The sequence below is a fragment of the Leptosomus discolor genome, chromosome 12 (genome assembly GCF_034619465.1).
Source record: "Leptosomus discolor isolate bLepDis1 chromosome 12, bLepDis1.hap2, whole genome shotgun sequence".
NCBI lineage: Eukaryota > Metazoa > Chordata > Aves > Leptosomiformes > Leptosomidae > Leptosomus > Leptosomus discolor.
In genome coordinates this window covers 8795724-8818257 of record NC_141402.1, presented here as the reverse complement: position 1 = coordinate 8818257, position 22534 = coordinate 8795724, and the positions used below count along the sequence as shown (strand labels likewise).

The 22534-nt window shown below is 39.4% G+C and overlaps 1 protein-coding gene across 4 annotated transcripts in view; it reads right to left on the bottom strand.

Moving 5' to 3' along the window:
- MICAL2 (microtubule associated monooxygenase, calponin and LIM domain containing 2) overlaps window positions 1–22534 on the bottom strand; it is a 106452-nt gene that overhangs the window by 73030 nt on the left and 10888 nt on the right. For all 4 annotated transcript variants that reach the window (XM_086472413.1, XM_086472411.1, XM_086472412.1 and 1 more), the window contains exons 2-13: window positions 13247–13454; window positions 12501–12617; window positions 11282–11383; window positions 9268–9423; window positions 8207–8307; window positions 6330–6587; window positions 5374–5489; window positions 4054–4180; window positions 3768–3858; window positions 3525–3672; window positions 1160–1359; window positions 552–664 (exon numbers count right to left, since the gene is read on the bottom strand). In XM_086472413.1, coding sequence (XP_086328539.1) covers window positions 552–664; window positions 1160–1359; window positions 3525–3672; window positions 3768–3858; window positions 4054–4180; window positions 5374–5489; window positions 6330–6587; window positions 8207–8307; window positions 9268–9423; window positions 11282–11383; window positions 12501–12617; window positions 13247–13454 — 1737 coding nt within the window. The remainder of the gene's footprint in view (window positions 1–551; window positions 665–1159; window positions 1360–3524; window positions 3673–3767; window positions 3859–4053; window positions 4181–5373; window positions 5490–6329; window positions 6588–8206; window positions 8308–9267; window positions 9424–11281; window positions 11384–12500; window positions 12618–13246; window positions 13455–22534) is intronic.

The window sequence follows — 22534 nt, the reverse complement described above, 5'->3', positions numbered from 1 at the left end:
AAATAAAAAACTTAGCATCTAGCATTGCACAAAACCTCCTAAAAACACCTTTTGAAAAATTTCCAAAATAAAACATAAAAGACAATACACATAACGGAGCCAAGACCTCAAATATTTCAAGCTGAAAATGGCAACTTATAAACATACCAAATAAAACATCCTCCTCTTCTCACTTTTACCTATGCTGAAGAAGATTGCCTCAGATAATGGATAAGAATTCTCCCAAAGTACACCCAAATTCTCACTGTGATTTGAAATTTTGCATTTACAGACAATGCTTAACTGGGACTATAATTAATGCTTCAGCAATTTGACACAGACAATGCTTCCATTTTATCCTTACAAATGTTGTAATGATTGAGTGTGCATGTGTGTGTTAGCTTTGTTTACTATGAAATCTTATTTTACTTTTTTAATATGCTCAAAAATCTTCTTCTACAGGTCCTTTAATAATAGGATATATATAAAACCTTTCTTTCTGAGCCTGATAGTTTATTTTCATTTTTTTAAGAGAGAAAGATTTATAGGGCAACTCTTCCTTTACAACTTACCTTGGGTACTCGTTTTCTTGGTAAAGTTAAATTGATATAATTATTAAAGATGAAGTTCGATGATTTTGCTGAACAAAGATCGTTATTTTCTCCATTTTGCTTGTCGCCAGCATCTGTTCAAAAACAACTGCTTAGGATATTTATTCAGGTTTCTTTTTTAAAAACTTTGCCTAAGCCAGAACTTTGCAGTTGAGTGCTGGTAGCAATTATATATAAGAAACCCAGGCAAATAAAAGTAAATACACACAATCTAGGGTGACTTTTTTTTTTTTAAAGGAAGAAAAACATCCAGGAATGGACAGGCTGTATGCAGTCATCCTTACCAAAGAATCATGCTAATGACCTGATACATGAAATTCATGATGTCAAGCTGCTCCTGTTCTCTGAAACCACCAAGGACCCACAAAACTCTGATCTTCAATGAAGTTTTTCCCCCTTTCCCTTTTTAAACACAAGGTAACTATTGCAGACAGAAGCAGGCACGCTCGCATGCCAGAACAGCTCAGCTGGGAAAAGGCTCTTGGCTCAAGAGCAGTGCTCATAAGCAGCCTGGATGAAGTGCTTCCGCTCCCCTTGCAAGAACCATCAGCCGCCTGGGTTTGGCTTACCTACTGCCCGCAGGGGTGCGCCCCTGAACAGTTCGTAAAACTTGGAGAGGTACATGACCATGCTGAGCTTGTCGGGCTCCCCGGCCGACCCCACCTCCTTCCCTGTGGTCACAGGGGGGATCCCAAACTCCTGCTCAGCAACGTCGAACGCCAGCTGGTTGTTTTTGACAACATCCTCTTCGTTCAGAGCATCAAAGTCACTGCGGGGACAATGCACTGGCATCAGTGGTGGTTTGTTCTCTGCCCCCCTCAGAAACATGCAGTGCTCCCCTGCCATTGGAGAGGTACAGAACGGCACCATGAACAAGGGCACAGGCATTTCAGTGGGTCAAAGCTGCAGAGTCTACACAGTGCCAAAGGTAAAAGTCTCATCCAAACCCCATTATTACAAATCCTGGCTTTGCCAGAAATGTAATTTAAAAGCTATTTCAGCAAACTGGATTTTGATGTAGTCCCATGAAAAAGGATTCCCTTATTTATGAAGAAATGCAATTCCTCCTCAGAAGTGCTAAGAATCCTATTTCCTCTCCAACTACAGCTGCGGTACTACAGATTTCACCTGTTAGTAATCAACTTTTTAGTTTTGATTAGTTCTATAAATCAAAGCCAGGAGGAGTAAATTTAGGCTAACATTTTATGAAAAATACACGTTATATATATGTGTGCACACACATGCACAGGCACTATATTTCTTTTTAAGGTGTTACAAACACAGTTTGAATGAGGACCTCCTGTCCATGTCACAACAGGATTTAGCAGTGCACTAAATAAGTACATCACACATCTGGAACTGCATTATCCATTCTCTAATCCATTTTCTATGGGATCTATTCTAAGACTCTGATCCCTTGAACAGCTTCCAAAATTCATGATTAAAATAAACATGTGAATAAATTACAAAGCTCCAGGCAGGGTCACTTCTTTCTCCTCATAAGGAATTTGAGTTTTTGAAGCCCCAAAGAGTTTCTCTGTCTTGCCACCAACCACACACTCTGCCTACTTCTGGATCCAGGGGGCTGCAGGCAGCCCTCTGCCCCAGCCCTGCTTGCAGCCCACCAGCAGCCACCTCTCTTGCCTGCCTGGCTTTCCTCTAGCCAAGTCCTTCAGCAGTCCCATTTAATACAAAAAGCCAAGATCCAAGCACAATATTAATTAAACAGCAGGAGGTCTATTAGCTCAGGAAGATAGATCTATCAACTTTCTAGAGAGAGAAGTGCTTAAAAGACATGCTTTCCACAGACAGCAGATTGATTTGCTTTCTACACTCTCTCTCCCTGACTTATATCCACAAAACCATCCCTAAATCCCATTTTTTTAAACTAACAGAGACAAAAAAAATGTCTTATTCTTACAATGTTAGCTCTCTCTCTGGCAAAGCTTTACAAACAAGCACCCTGGATATCGTTTGCATTTTTTTCCAACTTATCACACCTCATAAAAGAGCTCAATCATTTCTTTCATTTATCCACAATAAAGGAAGGCTGACAATAATTAATTTGTTAGTCCTAAGTCTGTGTAGGAAGAGAATGCATCCGCTGCATTTTGGGGACTGGTGAGAGGACACAAGAGTCACCCACCACAGACTGCATCAAGCAGGCCCAGTAACCCAGTGCCAGCAACTGCCATTTCCTGACACCTGTTACACACTGACCCTCTTGTATCTAACCGAGGGACCTTACATAATATTCATACATAAGAAGTCAGGTCTTGTAGGGTTAGGACCCCAGAAACACTGTCAAAGAGGAATGCTGGCTTACATCCAATCCCTAAAGCAGTTAGTTTTCAAGGGCCAGTCCTTGTTGCATAGCTCACATGCAAGGGCACTGCACGCTTCTGGACAAAGAGTTGTGCATAATCTCCATGGCCCAGTGATTCCCTACATGACTGTCACAGCAACCACTACAACACGCCGAGGATGGCTCATTTAAGGCTCATCCAGGTATTTCTGTAACTTGTGACAGTGCACTATGGCTGTAGTTTTAAACATACGCTAAAAACCTGCCTCCAGGGACCTGGGAATGCAACTCTCACATTCTCCAAGCACTGCAATTTTTGTTTTAAATAGCCATGTGATTCCCACAAACATGATCATAAGTCATAAGGTTCAAAGCTGTCCTAGCTCTTTCAAAGCATATATATTACATTTTAAATAGCATGCAAGGACATACAGAAAAAAAAAAAAACAAAGCAAAACCAACCCCGCCCTCCCCATCCACCAAACCTGGCAATGGTGTGCACCTCCTTGCAAAAGCCAGCAATAGAAGGGCACTGCAGAGTATCAATGTTGTTCTGGTTGGCCTGACACTATACTTTGGTAAATCCTTAATTTATCCTACAATCAACAAGATCTACAGATGACACTTACATGAGGTCAGGTCTGAAGCGATGGATAATTGCACACAAGGCAAGGCCACTTTTCCAGGAGGTAGTCAGGTCTGTGACATTAACGTTACGGTACCCTTCTGTCTGTTTCTGACACCACGTCAAGAGCTTGTTAGGTCGAACATCTGACTCTGCAGTTACAGGGGAGAGAAACCATTTTGATCGGTTTTTGTATCCTCAGAAGGCTCCAAATATTAAGCCACAGCAAACATGAGATGTTACATACCATGTCTCGAGAGATTCACTGATCTTCTAATGGAGCTTACTCTTTCAAGAGGACATTGTTGTAACTCATTGGTAACATATAATTGTCTCACCTACAAGTAAAAATGATTAGCAGCATAATGTTAGAATTGCTTGGGGGAGGATGGGGAGTTTTCTTTCTAGGTTATCAACAGCTGTATCTAAATTAACAAGTCTCCTGAAAATTTTGTTTATGCATTACTTGTGGCCCTATTTCTCCTCGACAAAAAACGAACTGTGATTTCAAAAAGAAGCCTTTAAGTACTGACCTGGTGAGGTCGAACACAGCTTGAGTTCAAGTTCGGGTATCTTGTTCCCGGGTCAATGGTATATTGGTCAAAGTTCTTGTTAATATTTTCAGGGGTAGTCTGAGGCAAGAGTCGGTAAATGCTCTCTCTTAGAGAAAAAAGATGCAACAGATAAATTTAAATTTCTTTTTTGCAGCTACATGCACCTTATTTTGATTCTGCCAGGCCAAGTGTTATGTACTAAATGCATAATGCATCCATCCTATTTTCTATCTCTGCTCAGCAGGAGAAGGATGCCAGACAGAAAAAGGACAACAAAAAGACATACTCTTAGAACTTATGCCTGTATTTTCCTTAGGCAGGAAGTGAGCAAGAAAAAGAAGGGGGGAAAAAAAAAAAAAGGAGGTTACGTCATCCTATCATCTGGTTTTGCTTTAACCTCCACCCAAGGAGTAACTTCTTTATCACATAACAGCTTTACCACTAAATCCTGTCATTCTGCAATTCCTGTAACCACCACAGCCTTTTTTATGATGCTGTTCAATTTTCCATTTGGGACTATGCTGTGTTTGAGTCATCCCACAGGCTTCTATCTTAAAACTTCTCAAAGCACTGTACTTATTAATGCTTCTGCTTGCACTGCCACAACCATGACTACTTCTATTGTGTATTGCCATGAAACAGCCTAAGAGCTGTAGTGGAGCGGGGAAGTTGCCATCAGGACCAACATCGGCAACTTCAACCATCAAACCATGGCAACTCCAGGATCGTTGGTCTACTTAACAACAGATTTTTTTTCTCCGGTCAAACACACATTACATACAGAAGCTTATGACGCAGTATTATAGCAATTCTCCTTTGCCACACATCTATCAGTTTAAATAGAAAGCATCGGGGAGTTAAAATCACAGATACCAACTATGAATGCTGTTAGTGTTAAAGTATTTATTTAGACTTGTTTCAGGATTTTTTCTTTAAGTAAAAAACAGAAACAGGTGCTGAGATTGTTGGAGGGCTAGTCTTTTGACATAAGGTATCTTTGGTTTATTTCCTTAAGGATCACATTAATTCTAGACATCAGTGACTTAAATTAGTGATTTAAACCCATGTCATGCACATTGCTGGATCTCTGTATTAGTGTGCAGAAGCTTACAGAGTGATGGTCTACTAGTACTGTAAATTGTTCAGTAATCTGAAAAAAATTTATAATTTCAACCCAGTGCCATTGTAGTGAAGAATAATATTTCTCCTGCTGGCATTCTGAATTCCACTGCCTTCTACCAATACCGCAAAACTCTTTAAAACACTGGAAATGATGGAGAAGACAAAAGCAGCACTCACCGTTCAGCAAGGATTTCTAACGGGGGCTTTCCTTGAGCCCAGCTCCGCACCATCCATGCAGTATCAAAAGCAGCTAAGAAGCCTCTTGCACAGCCAGTACCCATTGGCCAGAAGGGCTGTAAGAAGCATTTACGTTTTAATTCTTTGTATTTCTTAAGGTCTTATTACAAATGTAACTTGCAATGTGAATTTGGAGTTGAGGGTTTCATACTGTCTTCAAAAAGCAGACCAGACAGAGTTAAAATACAACATAGCCAACTTTTGTAGTTTGCAGACGTTTCCCTCCTCCAAGTCTTAAGTAATGAGAAACCCTGCTTTCACTTGTTCTTTTTTTTAACTTCTATATTTAAAAACAAATTTCTTAACCTCAAAAGTAAAGGCTGAGGGGAAAAAAAAAAAAAAGAAAAAAAAAAAGAGACTCAATACGCAAGAATTAGTCAAGGAAAAATGGGAAAAAGATGCTTCACTTCTCTCCTAATTTTGCTTTGGACTGATCTTTTCAAACACTTTAGGCTGTCAGCATGAGTTTAAAAAAAAAAATTAGTTGCAACATCCATTTTTCACTTCAGAAAGAGAAAAAGAGAACGCATTAAGGCAGAGGGACTGCAATAAAAATTTGGATCAAGTTTTTCTCTGTGATGGAAGTCAGGAAAATTATGCCATGCACCCAAGCTGAGGACACACAGCTCGCAGCTTTTGGGCAGGAATACAACTTGCATAAAGTGAAATAGGATCTCAGCCAGAGACTACCAGCCAAGCATTAGTTATGCCATAAACTATGGCACTTAAAAAAAAAAAAAAAAAAAGGGAAAAAACCCCCTTATTCCGAAGAAGGTACCATTGTTTCAGGACATGTAAGAGAAAGCATGTTTTAAAGGGTAGACTGAATGGCTGGATTAAGGAGAGGAAAAAAAAGAAAAAAAGGGAGACTACTTGGAAGACATTCCAAGACATACCTCAAGCAAACTATCTCCAACAAGCGCCACCAGGAGCTGATGTCTGTGTCTCTCTCTCACTAGTGCAGCGTTTTCAGATGCATACATGGAAGTAAAATCAAACATTGCTACATCTGGTTGCCCATAGTGATTAATTGCATAATCCAAGGAAGGCAGCTGGTAATTGGTTGCAAAGTCAGCAGCTTCTCTGGCATAAGACAGCAAATTGCTCTGGTTCACATTTTCCCCACAGAGGAGCAACTCAGTATCAATATAGTCCTGCAAGGAGAGAAGCACGCAGGATTAGATACTCCAGCTACATTCTCTGGATTGGTACACTGCAGCCTCATAGCATCAGTGTGGCCACTAGACATCTCGTAGCATAGAGAACCAAGCAAGATTTGTCATGTCCACCAAAAAGTTAATAATACACAAACATAGGTTACTGTACTGCCCCAAACTGGAACTCTCTCTGCCAACGCTGAATAAGCAGCTTTATTTGCAACAGATTATAGTGCCTTCCAGTTCCTCAGTTATGTGTTATTTTCATAACATCACTTCCCTCCCATCAAAAGATGTTATCATCATCACTGCAATGCTTTTCTGAATGTGTGTACCCCACACATGAAATCACATGACAGCAGAAATACTAATGTATCAACAACAGAACAAGTGGGTCTCAGCCTGAAGGTTTCATTTAACATCTCAGTAACAATACATTCAAACTTGAATCACAGAGGCTTTTCTATTGTTCTGCTTTGGGCTTACTGTTGTGAAGGACCCTGCCTTTACAGGTCATCCCATTTAAAGCCAGTTATTATTAATACGGCAGTTTCTATTTACAGCTTAATCGTGGATGAGACCCCTAATCACAGGGATGATACCACAGAACCGCTATTAGCCCAGTTGTTTTAGACAGGTTTTTTTTCTGCTCAGACCTGAGCAGGTCAGGAAAACAGCTCTGATGGGTCACAACTGCTGCTCCTCTTCTTCAAACTCCCCATAGTTCTCCTGGGACTGCACCCACCTACAAATACCAGCCCCTCAACCCCAGGGCCCATCTCCTGCTACCCCCCCATGTTGCTGGGGTTGCCGCCCTTCCCCTCTGATGCCCCAGCTGGGCAATGCCAGCAGCTCTGCCCTGGGAGCCCCTGTCCTCCAAAGGGGCAGGAAATCATGGCACTGAGCTAAGTGGTCCCATAAGAAAGCCAAGAAGCTTTCTGATAGCTCCCCACAAGTACTTCCTTCGGGAAATTATACTCAACTGTTTTGGCACTGTCTTACTTTGCAAGAAAAATTGACCTCTCTTGGGTTTCCAGGAAAAGAAATTTAAATGGTGACAAAACACTTTCTAGAAACAAAAGAAAACAAACCCTCACATCTTACAGAAGGGGAAAAAAAAAAAAAAAAGAAGAAGAAGAAAGGCCTCAAAGTCCCAAGCACCTCTGAAAGTTCAGGCCATTATGTTTATAGGCTCCTTCTACCATGTTTCACCCACTTTAGAGAATCTGAGGCTGAGGTAGGCTTTAACACTTCCTTATTTGCCTGATAAATCTGGACATAGCTACGCTAAGTTCTCCTTTAAATAAATGAGGTTTTTATTTTCTGGTGTGATGTTCACACCATGTATTTGCAAGGTGAGTCAAGGTCCCATTTCGGCCAGTTTCAGAATGGACAAATTTGGGAAGTATTGTTTTCAGTTCTCTACAGAAACTTTGTGCTGACTGGAAGGAAAAAAAACCCAAGTCTGAGTAAGATCTAAGTGATCTGAGCTTTACTGAAGTTATCTAGTATGTCTATAAACACCCTCTATAATATGCAACAACATTTATGCAGATGTTCACACTTATTCAGTACCAAGTAAATAAAACAGGGGTTTTGCCAGCATTTTTACATACATTAATAATCACTCCTTTGTCCAGAAGACTCTGCTTTTTTGCTGTCATCACAAAATAATGAGTGCTATCTTTGTAGTAAACAATATTCTCCAGGTCAATTCCTAAAAAGAGACAATACATTTGTTATGAGGTCCAGTGCACTGTCTGTGTCATTTAGTTACAACATGTGATTGACCCCCACAGGTACATTTCCTTCTTGGGATACATTCACTTTCCCAGCTGGAATGAAGCATTAGTGGATAAGATGCTCTAAAATAAAACAAAACAAGAGAGGAGATTTGCCTTACCCTGAAGAGTTTGTCTCAGTATAATTCAAAGTTATTTAGCATCATTTTAAGGAATAGCCAGTTAACTACAGCCTTAATCTTCTGAGGTAGAAAAGGGGAGCCAAAGGAATAAAGCGCTTTCTAAGTTGCTAGGGCTCTGGCATTGGGTCTAACGAGGAGTTTTGGTTTCTATTATAATAACAATAATTTTTTAAAATATCAGTTGTAAATCAATAGTGGAATTGCTTGTCCTGACAGTGGATGCAACTATTCTGAAACCCCTTTTCATACAGATGTATTTCACAGTTTATATTTCAAGAATTTATGGCAGATTCCTGCCTAGTTCTTTTCAGTTTATCAGATCTACACATCAAAAAGCAAGAATAAACTCCTCCCAGAAGGGCAGAGCATTTTTCACAGGGTTTAAGCTGTTCAGTATGTGAACGGATACAAACAAGACAAACCATGTCTTACGGGAAATCTCTGGGCACTGAAAATGCTCTTCTAAATTTGTTCAGCATAGCACACATTTTTACAGTTGAGAAAAATTTAAACATTAAAACAAGCTACAATGTGGCAACACCCAAGCTAAAAAAAAAAAAAAAAAAAATCCCACTGTACCATAAATGGACACCTCCATCTGCAAGATTCTGACATCAACAGCATTTAACACTTGGGTTTTTTATACAATATATTTAAATTGATGTTAATAGGAATAGGAGGGTGGCCTGGCAGATAAAGAGTTCCTCTACTGCCTCTTGTATTTGGTTGTGGAAAAAATGAGTAGGCACCCACCTGTTTCCTCTTTAAGGTCCTGGAAGAACTTCTGATTGAAGATGAAAGCAACGCCACTAATTTCTTCTACCTTGGCTTCTGCAGTTGTATTTCTGTTTATAAAATTGGCAGTGATAGCTATAGCCAGCTTTCCACGAAACTCCTTCCTCCTGAAACCTGGTTAGCAAAGAAACAGAATTAAAAACACTTGAAACTTCTCATTGGACTTTCAGGGCAGGTCAGCTCAAGGCAGCTCAGTCTCTTTCGTATGTGTAGTCCGAACTTCATCAAAAAACACAACATCAGCAGATTCTGTCATTCCTCCAAAATTCCCTTGAACACAAAGAGTCTCTTCTCCCCACTCCCAGATGCAAAACTGGAGCTGTACTGCATTCAAGATAAAAGTCTAACTAAAAAAAAAAAAACCAAAATAGGTCTGGGGTGAAACTATGGGAAGAAGTTAAGGACAAATGATGACTAAAGAAAAACAGACTGGAAATAGAGCAGATCAAATTTAATGGATGTAAACGTTTTTAACATGCTAAATATCAAGTAAGATTTTTGTTACGTTGGTAGTAAACAGCTTATGAAAAAACATGCAAGAGGATCAGCAGGCAAAAGCAGCAGAGAGAGATCTGAAAAACAGAAACCTCTGTAACAGTGCTTAGGTGCACACACTACCAGCTAATGATGTTTTGCAAAGATATTAGGGGTTCAAAAAAACACCAGTGGCTTAACTGTTAGATTTCCAAGGCGAGACTGACTGCAAAGTTACTTGCTTTCTTGCTCCGTCCTAGTTTCTTCTTAAAAAAAAAATAAAAAAATAAAAAAACCAAACCAACCACTAAGCCACAATCTTGCAATCACACATTTAAGTTTTTCTCTGTGCATATTCTCCTTATCTGCAAGTAAATTCTGAAGTAGGACAGATGGTCCTTAGAGTATTTTTAGCCAATTGCAGATGACTTTTCCGAGAATACACGTATTATCTATGAAGAAATAAATCAGCTATGATTTTTTGTCTCTGCGCTTCTTGATATGCTCTTGTTATTTCATTGGGATAAATTTAATATGACCATACCAGCTTCTGTATGTAAACAATCTTCAGTGCACCAAATATTCCCTTAGATTCTGGTACTACAATAACCATTAACTTCTCAATAGAGTCTGCAGCTGAGGTAAGAATAATTCATTTTGCTGATACCTGACTACCTAAACAGGCTTTTATGGGCAATAGCTGGACAATAGTGTGCGGAAATTTCTAATAGAGCATTATAAGGAATTAACTATAAGTGTATTGTGATTGGCAGATATAAGGATAAGTAGAGAAACTGCGAAGCTAATAAAAAAAGGAAATGGTGTACTTAGTGAACTGAAACTAACAGATATAATTAAAGCTACAAGGGGAATACATAATTAAGTACTAGGTTTGTTCATGTGATACAGGAGTAGCTTAGCCAGTGTCTCGCTAAGTAAGACAGTTCAAATGGTCTGAATTCTCAGCAGTGGCTCAAGTTCATTAAGCACTTCCCCCCTCTCCTCCCATCACCTTAGAGTTACTATCTTTTGGTATCCAAAGTAACTGCTTCTAAAGTTTAATCACCTCTATAAGAGAGTGATACCTCTGATGCCTTCATTAATTACCTGGCAGTCAAGTTTTGGTCATTAGTTCAAACATGCAGTGCAAATTTACGGCACAATAGCAAAGACTATGCAATTCCTGACATGTATCTTGTCAGCCTTCTTGAAGTTAAATCATCATATAATTACTCAACCTTGAAGCAAGCCCAGTGGCATTATGATGCATTTTGCAGGCAACGCAGATAAAGTGCTGAGAATCAATAATTACATTAAATGCCTTTATTTTGAGCTACAACTTAATAACAAAAGCAGAAGATGCCACATAAAAAATAGTTTCCACACAGACTTCAGTGAACTGAAAGGTAGCCAGTTGCTTTGTGTTCTCCTCTGACTTTCAGGCCTTCCAAAATACCCTCAAGAATATGAATAAGGCTAAAAGAACACATTCACCTACCTTCTAACGTGTTCCTGCGGCCATCTGCACCAATAATAACATCAAATTCATATTCTGACAAAGGGTGATCCACAGGGAGGAATTCAGCCCTCCAACCTATCTCTGAAAACACAAAGAATAGTATTTATTCATTCTTCAGTAATACAATGGAGAAGTGCTTTCAGAGTTTGAAGAAAGGGCATTAAGAGAAATGGTCCATTTCTCATTCAAATGGAGCTGAATTCTGCCTCAGCTTGATCCAGGGAAGTTCTGCTGCAGCCAGATACATTCAGGCTGTATTAGCAAGGTGTCAAGCTCGTAAGCTGACAACAAAAAAAAATGAAAGCCTTCATTTCTATCATTTAATGAACTAAACTTCCTCTCAGACCTGTATCACAAGAATATGCTTAAGCACTTTATTCGCACAGGAATAGTCCAACAATGACCTAATCAGGACAGTACACATATGTGGTAACAGCAAGGAAGAGCTGGGTTTTAAAAGAAGCAAAATAGCATTCATCGTCAATACTTTTAATTGTCTTCTAAACAGAAATTAAACAGAAGCATACTCACAAAGGCAAATTTAATCTTTGCATGAACACAAAGCTGATTATGTGAAAAAGTTTGTACTGTCCATATTTAAAAATTATATATGCTTTAACTACTTAAAAAATATTTATTCTACTATATGACTATTTAAAGAGAGATAGCATAGTATTTTAACTAAAGTAGAATTTTAAAATATTCTATTGCTACTACACCCTAATCTTTTAAAAATTACAGAAAAAAAAAAAAGAGAAATCCCCTGTTTTATTTAAAAATCTTGCACAAGATGGCTGATAAGACTCTCTGTGCCAGTGGGAGTTATATCAAATGTGAAAGCAAAACGAGGCCCAAGGAGCTTAATGCATCCTCAATATTTATCTTACCAATCAAAAATTGTTTTTGCAAGAAGATACCAAAAAGCCACACCAGACTCCCTGCAAAGCCTCAAACGCATGCCAGAAGGCACAGTGCAAAACCTCAACTTGTCAGACTGGGGCGTATTTTAAGAATTATCAGTGCTCTGTCACAATGATACTTATCATGCACACAACTGCATATAGCAAACATAGCTGGCTAAGAACGGCAAAAAACTCCCATTTCTTTAAACAGAACTCAACTACCTTGAAGATTTCACATCAAGCCTGACATAAAAATAAGTTACTGTGAACAGAACTACATTATGATAAAAAAATACTTTGGTTTTCTTGATCTTCAGGAGGTTCCAGGACTTTCACGAATTCTAGATTCACATGGATTTCAACTCCTAGCATAAGTGCAACTTTGAAGAGGATAAGTTGAAGTTGTCGAATACCTGTAAACAGTGAGTAACAAAGATGTATTTAATATGTAAGTAATCACTGCTGCTACCAGCATGGTACCCAACTAGTATTCATTGTTAACACAAGCACGCAGCATTATTATTTCCATACGGTCATGAATACAAACATAGCAACCTCCACAGGATGTTGCTCTCTTCCATCTCATTTTCCACTTGCAGCACAATCTCATAGATAATAAAACTCATTTCAGTGAGTTTCTTAGAACACTTTTCTAGAGCTTTCCTTCTTAATGATATTTAAAGGACCTGCTAACCAATACGCTGACCATTTTAGGATAGAAAATTTCACAGCATACTTCTCTGTAAAATATCCCACTTTTGCATATTTTCCTACTAGACTGTGTCTACCTTCAACAAACTAGAATGAATGTCAATATTCATACTTAGAATAAAACCTGTTTAACAAATCCAGACCAACAAAAAAGCTGCTCCATAAGCCTGCCATTTGTTCAATTGCCATTCTGCTTAAATGAGACCATTTTTTTTTCTGTGTGCACACATGTTTAAGGCAGATGAACTTTCTGCCAAATCAAGAGTCTCCATCAATATTCTGACTCGGTACACCTCTTATCTGAACAATGCCCATGCCCTCAGACACTTACTGATGTGATCAATAGATCCTGCACAGAATTTTCCATAAAATTTCTTTGCTCCCAGCCCCCGGAGGTCATGGATTGTAAATGGCCAAAGATGCAACACATTGTTCCTTGAAAAAGTGTCCCGCTTCTCCACGACGACAACTTTGGCTCCCAGGAAGGCAAGTTCTATGGCAGTCCGCAAGCCACATGGGCCACCTCCAATAATTAAACACTAGCAGAGAAAAAAAGGAGTCTCACACAGGGTTTTGTATTGACTTCCACACAGTTGCTAGCTTGCTCTACTGGTATGACTTGAAATTCAGTAGGACTTATGCTACTGAGAGTGTATTCAAGTCATCTAGGTAAATCAATAAACATTTAAATTTTGTTCGCACATGGTGTTCAGTCAATTTATATAAGAGGATAAATTGTGCTTCATGCAGACATAAAAGCATCTGATAAAAATATGTAACAGAAGAAACAGCAAAAAGCCAAACACTTTTGCGCATCTGGTTGTACATTGCTAACTCACATTTAGTGTTTCAGAAGTGCTTGCAGTAAACAGGATTACAGCTACATAATAAGGTAAAAGAAAGGAAATAAGTGGTCTTGGTGTAGGCTTTTTTTTTTGTTCTAAAGAGGAAATTTATGTACACCTGCTAGACCTGTTAGACAAATCTATGACAAGCCAGTAGTTGTACAGTATTAGTTACCCTCTCTTTCAAGAGAGGGCATATCCTGAATATAACAGCCTACTTGACCTACTACTGTAAAACCAGGTGAGCCAAGAGAAGTTAGCTGACTTGTCCTGCTTCACCAGAGCCAGGGAACTCTGCCTGTCCTATTCCGTTTCACCCAGTGGTCAACATCCTCATCTTCAGGACAACCACAGTTTAGGAAGTAAGTTTGGGCATACTCAGATGAACTGCTTCAGAAACGATTACAGAGAATTCTCGCCCAAATTTTAGCTAGCAGCTGTAAGCTTTCACAGACTAACAAGCAAAGGATTTCCACAAAGAAAACTAATTAAAAACTAAACATATCTAATGCTTACATTTTCCTGACTGATTACTAAAAATTGATTAGAAACAGTCATAGCTGGACAATGCTGCCATTCCACACCTCCCCCCAAAACCCTCTCCCCCTAAACCCCCCCAAACCCCACACAGACTTCACAAGACCTATACCACCAGTTCAAGCACCAGGCTCAGGCAGGGAGTGATGAGGTGGGCCTGAGCGGAGGGGAGAGCTCTGGCTGCAAGTCGAGCTGTGACGCGTTGCAAATCCAAGCCCATTATCTCACACGCCAGACATGCTCCTGTGTGTCCCACACACATAGCCAGACAGTGATTACAGTTTCAAAGCAAGCATGGACTGTATCTGGAGGCTCGCTGGATCCGAGTCTGGTTCCCATTACATTTCAATTTCATAAAACAGAGTAATTTATTTATTTTGGTTTGTTCGTCATCTGTTTTCAAATTTAACAACTTAAGCAAAACTTATCTGGTGCTGCCTTTTGTCCATGACTTTTGTTCAACCCAACTGTAAAAGTACAAAATTTTTTTTTTAAAATTGAACATAATTCAAATAAATTCCCACTGAAAGAGGAGCTCCTGTGAGGTGCTTTTGTTTTGCTTTGCTTTAGGCAAGTGTTTTGTTAACTAGAGATATTTAGTAAGTCAAAGTTAGGTTGCTGCATTAGCCACTTGGATTTCTTCCTCCTAAAAGAACATATTTAATTTGTAATTTCACAAGAACACTCCTCACTGCATGCTAAATATTAAGAAAACATCAACAGATGTAATTATACAGAGGAAGAAAATGGAGTGCAGATGCTATCCCGACTGAAGAGGATCATGGGTGGAGTCTGGGTCAGCTCTTTTCTGCACATGCTTGTTGTGATTAACATATGAACTCTGAGCGCTGACAAGTAAGGGACTGCCTTCACAGCTACAGCGTTTTCCAGTAATGTTTAGCAAGCAGTTAGAAACATTTTTGCAAATAAAGACCATACATGGTTTGATAAGGTGGGGTTGTTTTTTTGGCTAACAAACAGTATTATATATAAATAAATGTAACTTTTTAAAAAAGCAGTCTTTTGAGATTTAGTCATAGTGGATCCTGCCAAGTAATAAAGCCCACACAGAAAACAGTTAGCTCCTCCTGGTGCTCTGCAACACAGTATGTTACAATTTTAAAGAGGATTCTGCCCTCTCCCTGGCTCCTATCACCACTGACAAAGTATCTTCCTAATTGCCTAGAAACACTGTGAAAAACAGTTGTATATTTGCCATCATCCATGGTTACCCTCCATAAACATATTTATCTATGTCCCAAAACTATTTGTTCTTTGATTAATTAAGGATGCTTCTGCTGATGTAGAGCTTACCCTTAGCATTTTGTCATCTTTTTTGAAACTTCTGGGGTCAAAACCAGCACAAAACCCTTGCAAGGTAATTCTTACTGGGTTTATGTTACTACTTTATTAAGAAAGGAAAGGGACTGTACCACTGTCCTGTCCCTGCCCTCCCTCTGCAGCTGTCTGCTTGCAAACAAAGTCACAAGGGAAAACTTCTTGAAGTCAGCCTGGAACAAACCTTGAATGACTTCCTGTCTCCACCTCCTGTTACCTCAGTCTCCTGGCTCATCAGGGCCTGCTTTTGAAATTAATTTATTGCAATTTAACACATATTGTCACAACTGACATCACATAAGGAAGTCTCCAACAATCAATCCTGAAACGTAATGAACAGGGTTGGACAAATGTCAACCGTTTCTTGACACCCACATCGCCATTCACAGTTCAACTGTCTTAATTGTGCCAGATCACCTCCTAAAAAGGTAAAAGGTAACTACTTTTTAAAGCATCTTCTGCAAATTGTTCAAAGTAATAGCTGCGGAAGAGGACTGACAAGGAGCTTTTGCATGTTGCTGGTTCAGGCTGGTAATGGAGAAAGACTTGTATAGATTACAGGGCAGCTTACCCAAGAGTAAGATCATGACTACACTTCTGCAACTAGCCTGAAGAATCAGTATCACGTTAGATGTTATATGCTGTTTTACTACCGAGAGCATACCCTGTCAGTGCAAGACAGCAGTGCTGAGAGACTGCATTTTTCTCAGTGAAAACCTCATACTACAAAGGGCTGATCTTCTGTCTGCAAATATATGTAAATACTTCCTGTCAAATGAGAAGCTTCATTAAATTTAATACACTCTCAAAGCAGAGCACCTATGTTACAACAAGACAGGAGCAGGCAAAAGTACAGAAAGAACAAACGAGGATGGAGAACACATCACAGTTATGCATTCATGTGGCAGATTATAACACGTGATTTTAAAATGTCAAGTTTCCTCCTTTATCCTTCATGAAATTAATTTAACTTTGCACATATTTCATCCAAAGATCTTATAAATGCTTAAAATATTGAGCACGCATTCTCTAGAAGAGGACATGCACACACTGAGTAATGGAGGCATGACAAGGACTCCGACTGAGCCAATCCCTGTCCCTGTCCCTCACCACAGCCCAGTGCCATGCCCATGAGTTCCCTGGCCAAGGGGAGAAGAGCTGGGTGCCGTGAATGCCCTGCACACACCCAGAGAGTGGCTTGTCCAACACGGGCACACCTGTGCTCCATCACCTCAGCAGCAGCAGGACCACATAAGGTGAGGTACATCAGATTTCCTGCACTGAACTCCAGCCATGCAGTAACTGGCAGTACTGAAGAGACCGCCCACAAATTCTAACTCCTACAAGCAACAATCATGATGAGTACTTTTCACCAGAATTTTATGTGAGCTAATTCATCTACTCTTCTTGCAAATACCCTGGATATAAATGATATTAATTATCAATTATGCTAAATATGACAATGAACATTTTACACTTATGATATAAATTATTGTAAGTAAATGGACATGCTGATTTGAGTTACACTTCCGCAAGAGCATTTTTAGAATGCCAGTTACAAAATTCCCACAGAAGAGGACTAATGCAAGTTTACAGGCCACTAATAGTTGCATAGTTACAAACTTAGGACTATTTCAGTTTAAAACCATAAATATTAAGTAAAGCATGGAAATTTTTGTACTTCAAAATAAAACACTAATAAGCCCATGTATATTTTATAAAGTTGTCTACTGAAGCTGCTGAGTAAATACTATGTTTCTATGGCACTGTTAAAAAGTACTGTACTTTTCCCTAAAACATGATTATTTGTTTCTGTATAAATCTTGCCCCACACTATAACCAAGCACACTACTCATTGCATCATTTGTCTTCAGACCGAAATAGAGCAGAAACTTCATGTATTTTTCTCCCGGTACAACTAAAAATTATCAGAAAGTTTCACTTGCAATAATATAAACAAACACAGTACTTGGTAAGTCTCCTAAGCCTGATTCTACTAAAAGGTCAATCTGACTGTAAGAGATGCTACTTTCTTTCCGTTAGTATGTTTAAGACTGGCAGTGCCTTGCAAATCTCCAGAAAATGTTCATAAAATGAGTAAGAGCACTTAGTGCTGAGCTAAATTGCAGCATAAGTTACCTCTCCAAAACCAGAACGACTTTTGTGCCAGGCACAGGTTTTCAGTACTATCTCCTGTACATAGTGTACAAATATATAACTTACAAAATAGGTGGGGAGGAAAGGGAGCCTCTCGCAACCCTTCCTGTCCCCCACTATTAAAACTGGCAGCCTATGAATCCAGCCCTCTATATCCCATTCTAGAAAAACCATATGCAGTTTAACAGCTGAGAATTTGCAGAATGCCTCCATTGGTTTTCACACAGTAAAGTAAGTGTACAGAAAGAAATGAGTGTTTGAGAGAAAGGAGGGAGAGAGCAAGAATACTAGCACCACGCTTAACAAAAAAAAAACAAAGTAACACTCCACAACTACCTAGTCACAAAAATCTCATCCACTTTAATAATCAAAAGGCAAAATCCACTTCTTGACCTTGAAAAATGTAGAAAACCATTCGCTCTCAGTATTTACATGCTCAGAGTTAAGGAACCTACCAGTTGGTAGCAGCATGTGGGTGGTGGATGCCAAACAGCACCTCTTTGCACAGTTAAGAGTAGACAAATTCCACTGTAGCTCAACGCATTACACTCTTATCGTCCAACTCCAAATCCCTCGCTCCTCTCCTGCCCAAGGTACCCAACCATTAAATTAGTCCTGGGAAATAAAAGTGTGTTCAATTATGATCCACTCCCCATATATTCTTAGGATGAAGACTGAAGCTACTATCACTCCAGGAATTCAAGATTCTCTCATTTCTGCCTTTTGGTTGTTTTGGAGATGAAAAAGAGGAGATTAATTCTAGACTCCAGCTCAACAGCAACTGGATAGACACAGAGACACCCTTTGTTGTCCTAAGGCATGCCAAGTCAGAAGCATCACTTCTACTCTTCAGTGGAAACGCACACGTATACTAGTGGAAAAATAGTGAAAACCATCTGCCTAGATTATTTAACTTCCTTTATCTTACATGTAATTCTACCTAAATGACCACTTGGAAATCAAAACCTATAGGAATGGATCTTGTTGCTAGAAGGGTGCCAAGGGGCATCTTTCATCACATGCCCCAAAGCCTCTGCCTGTTGCTGCAGGTGACCCCAGTGGCCTTGGGCCTCCCCTAGCAGTGATGGGAGGCTCTCTCCATGCCAGACAGCCTGCAGGACACAAAGGGACAGAACGCTTTGCCTTTCCAAGGCAAACCCTTTTCCATCATTTGCTCTAGGCCTCAGGTGCATTCATTTTCATAGGCACCAGATCTGGGGCTTCACACCGGCCCTGGCCTTTGTGCGACGTCCAAAGCAACAGGGATGCACCAGGACTGATTTGACTGACTCCACAGGATTACGTTCTAGGTGGATTTGGGCAAGTGTTTACTCGTGATAGAGCTAAATGTGATGCAACACGAGATAGGCATGAAATGTAATGAAACAACACATTTTCTGGATCAGCAATGACTGTTTCCCTGGAAAGGCTCCAAAGAGAAACAGCTGCATAAGCAGCTAAGGCAGATGGCTACCAGAAGCTGCAGCGGGAAGCTCTCTCCACCGCAACACTTTTCACTTCCTCCTCTTTACTAGACATGAAAATGCTTCTGGCAAAAACAGGACTGCTCAGTAGGACATTCCTGACTTACTGACTTACAGTTCATCTCACATTTGTAGTCCCAGATTTTACCACACAAATTCATTGACAGCCACTGGATAAAACAGTGCATTCAAATATACCCTGAATCCACCGAATAGACAATATAGTTTTTAAAGTTTGAAACATTGAAATTTAAGTCACTGAAAATAAAATTCTATATGCCACCTCGGACAATGTTAAAAATATCAAGAGATATAGCTTTATTTGGAAAACAAACAAACAAACAACAAAAAAACCACAAACCAAAACAAACCCCAAAAAAGAAAAAGAAAAACCACGAAGGTCACAATAGGCATGATGCATTTTGTCAATCTAAGATGCAGTCCAATCTTGCTACAGCCCTGGTCTACCAAAGCACTTCAATACACAGTTGGTCCCCTAAACTCAACAAACCTATTCAGACACTTGCTGCTTCTCTAGATGAAGATCGCCGTACAAAGTGCCTGTCATCTCCTTTTCTACAAACCAGCCCAGCCACTGGCATCAACAAAGGATGTGTCCCTATAAAACAGCTCAGTTCAGTTACCAGACACATTAGAGCCATGCGAGTATAGCGCTCTCTTGGCAATAACATGCCCTGCATTGCATGAGACGCTTCTACTCATTGCCTGTTGGCTGACTTGCTGAACACTGCCATACCTACCAACTGGTTTTACTAAAAGGCAACAGAAAATGACCCTCTCAAGAACAGTGATGTTAACTGCAGCTAAATATGACAGTGATTTGGAAGGTGTCTGTTCAACTGCATGCAGATAAAGAAAAGGGACAGTGCTGACCTAAACCAAGAATTCTTTTCTTCATTTTTAGAAAGAGGCCAGATACCAAAACATATATCCAAAATTTCTGTGGTTAACAGATCTATACCATGTGCAAATACTAAAAGGAAAAAAAAAAATTAATTCTTCCATCAAAGGAAGGGGAAGGAGAAGGTATAGGAGCTAATCAAACTCACCCTACAAAAATTAAGAAATCTTTAAAAGCATATTTTCCTCTATTATACTATGGTTTACGAGCTCTTTATAAAATTAGTAAGGTTAAAAATGTATCATTCAACAAAAATAATATTCAGTTAAATGTATTTTAATGAGAGGTCCTAACTCTCCAAAGGGTTATGTGAACACCACTTAAATTTACTACAGATAGTTCCAAAATCTATCTTAAATTATTATTAAGACTAGCTGGATCTTGCTGAACAGTCATTTTTGAAGAGTGAACACCACATAAATACCAGTGTTGGGGAAGTTCAAAGGCAGCTGGAACAGTGATGCTCACGCATGCAATTGCCACCGACCTCAGCGACAAAACCCTGTCCTGGTGCAGGAAGCGCAACATGACAAGTCCATTTCTGCTTTAGATCCCAACAGTATTTCACCCTTTGTACCCCAAGCTGAGCACCTCAGAAACACACAGTTTTGTCATCTCCTGCCAAAAGCACCCATATTAGCAACTGGCAAAAATTGAGACATTGCTATTTTTCTTCTTAAAAAGACCACAATATGGATTTGAGGCTACCTAATCTAGGTTGATTTTGGACAGAGCTCTTTCCCCAGCACTGCGCCCCACAGCTGCTGCGCTCACAGCTGGACGTGGCATAATCCAGTGATCTGAGGATCTATCTTTATTGCCCTCCTGTTTTATTTGGTCCAAATGCCAGAAGTGAAACATTACTACATTTATTGCATTAATTTGGCTCATCTTTACTGGGATTTTTTTCTCTTTTTGGAAGACAAGCTTCTGCACGGAAAAAAATAAGTGCCTTCATTTTTCCGGGATGAATTTGGACACACTCATCCCTCCATCCTCTCTGGCTCTTGGATATATGTACTAATATTAGATTTGCATATAAAAACCTTTCCATATTTTGAAATTAAAACAATGGTATGAAAGATATCTGAAACTTACAGTCTGCTATGCAACACATTAAAGAAAGCCTGTATGCATTCAGCCTGCTAGAAGGCCAAGAGTTCCTTCACTGATGCACCAAAGCTGTCAGGATTTTGTTATTTGGAGCTTTTCTGAAGAGCTCTCCCAGGCAGCATTGGTCATAATTAAATATGTTGACTTGATCTCAGAGCTTTTATAACAATTTACAACAAGAAATTTAAAAAATTTGCCATCATAGACATGATACAGGAAAGTGTCTTTAGAAACTTTCAGTTCCTTTGCACCACAGTTACAGTTACCTGAAGAAAATCTGTACATCATCTGACAAGAAATGTTATACTATTTTTAATAAACAGATTATCCACCAGAAATCAGGCAAGTGCTCTAATCCAAAAATCTCCTCAAATAAAGCACAAAATAAACCCTCTAACATCCTTTGGAATTAAGAGTGTATTTGCTATTCTCTTAACTACCATTGTAATCAAAATAGGGGGGAAAATCCCAAAACCAACCCACACCCAAAAAACCAGATGAGATTGCTTTCTTTTCTTTCTTTTTTTTTTTTTTTTTTTTTTTTTTGGCCAGTTGCTTAAACAAACAAATGAAAACAAGATAAACCTTGCAGAAAGAATGTTGCCTATCTCGGTCATGAATATGATTAGCAGCATTTAAGTACCTTGCCTTTTTTTTTTTGTAGGCTTATGCCTGTCATACTAAGATAATGCTTTAAGGCTATCCTTAAAACCTTAGCAAAAAAACCCAAAGCAAAACCATGAAACAAAACAATTCACCCAGAAACAGAGAACTGGTGAACAGAGATAAAGAAACAAAGGCACCAAGAGCCTCACCTCCAGGCACAGCAAAGACTAAGCAGAGACCAAGCCTCAAGTCTTCAGAGCCTTGCAACTAATGACACTTGTGAGATTGTGATTACAAGAAAATATATGGTTCCAGGGTCAGGGGCTGACCAGCCAGTAGAGGACTTTTCTACAGACCGAGAGGAGGGGATTTCTTATGCTTTACAGCATCCAAAGCATGCAGGCAAGTTCGTCAACAACCATGGCTTTCCTACAGGAAGAAGCTGGGGAGCAAGAAAGAAAGAAAAAAAAAAAAAAAAAAGTGCAACTGTTACTGCAGCTTGGTCTGTCTACAGAGGTGAAATACTACACTGGACCTAAGATTTTTAACTAAACAACAATCTAATAAATCAGCTAAGCTTCTGCTTAGAAAATGGCTTTTTAAAGTAAGTGGTGAGT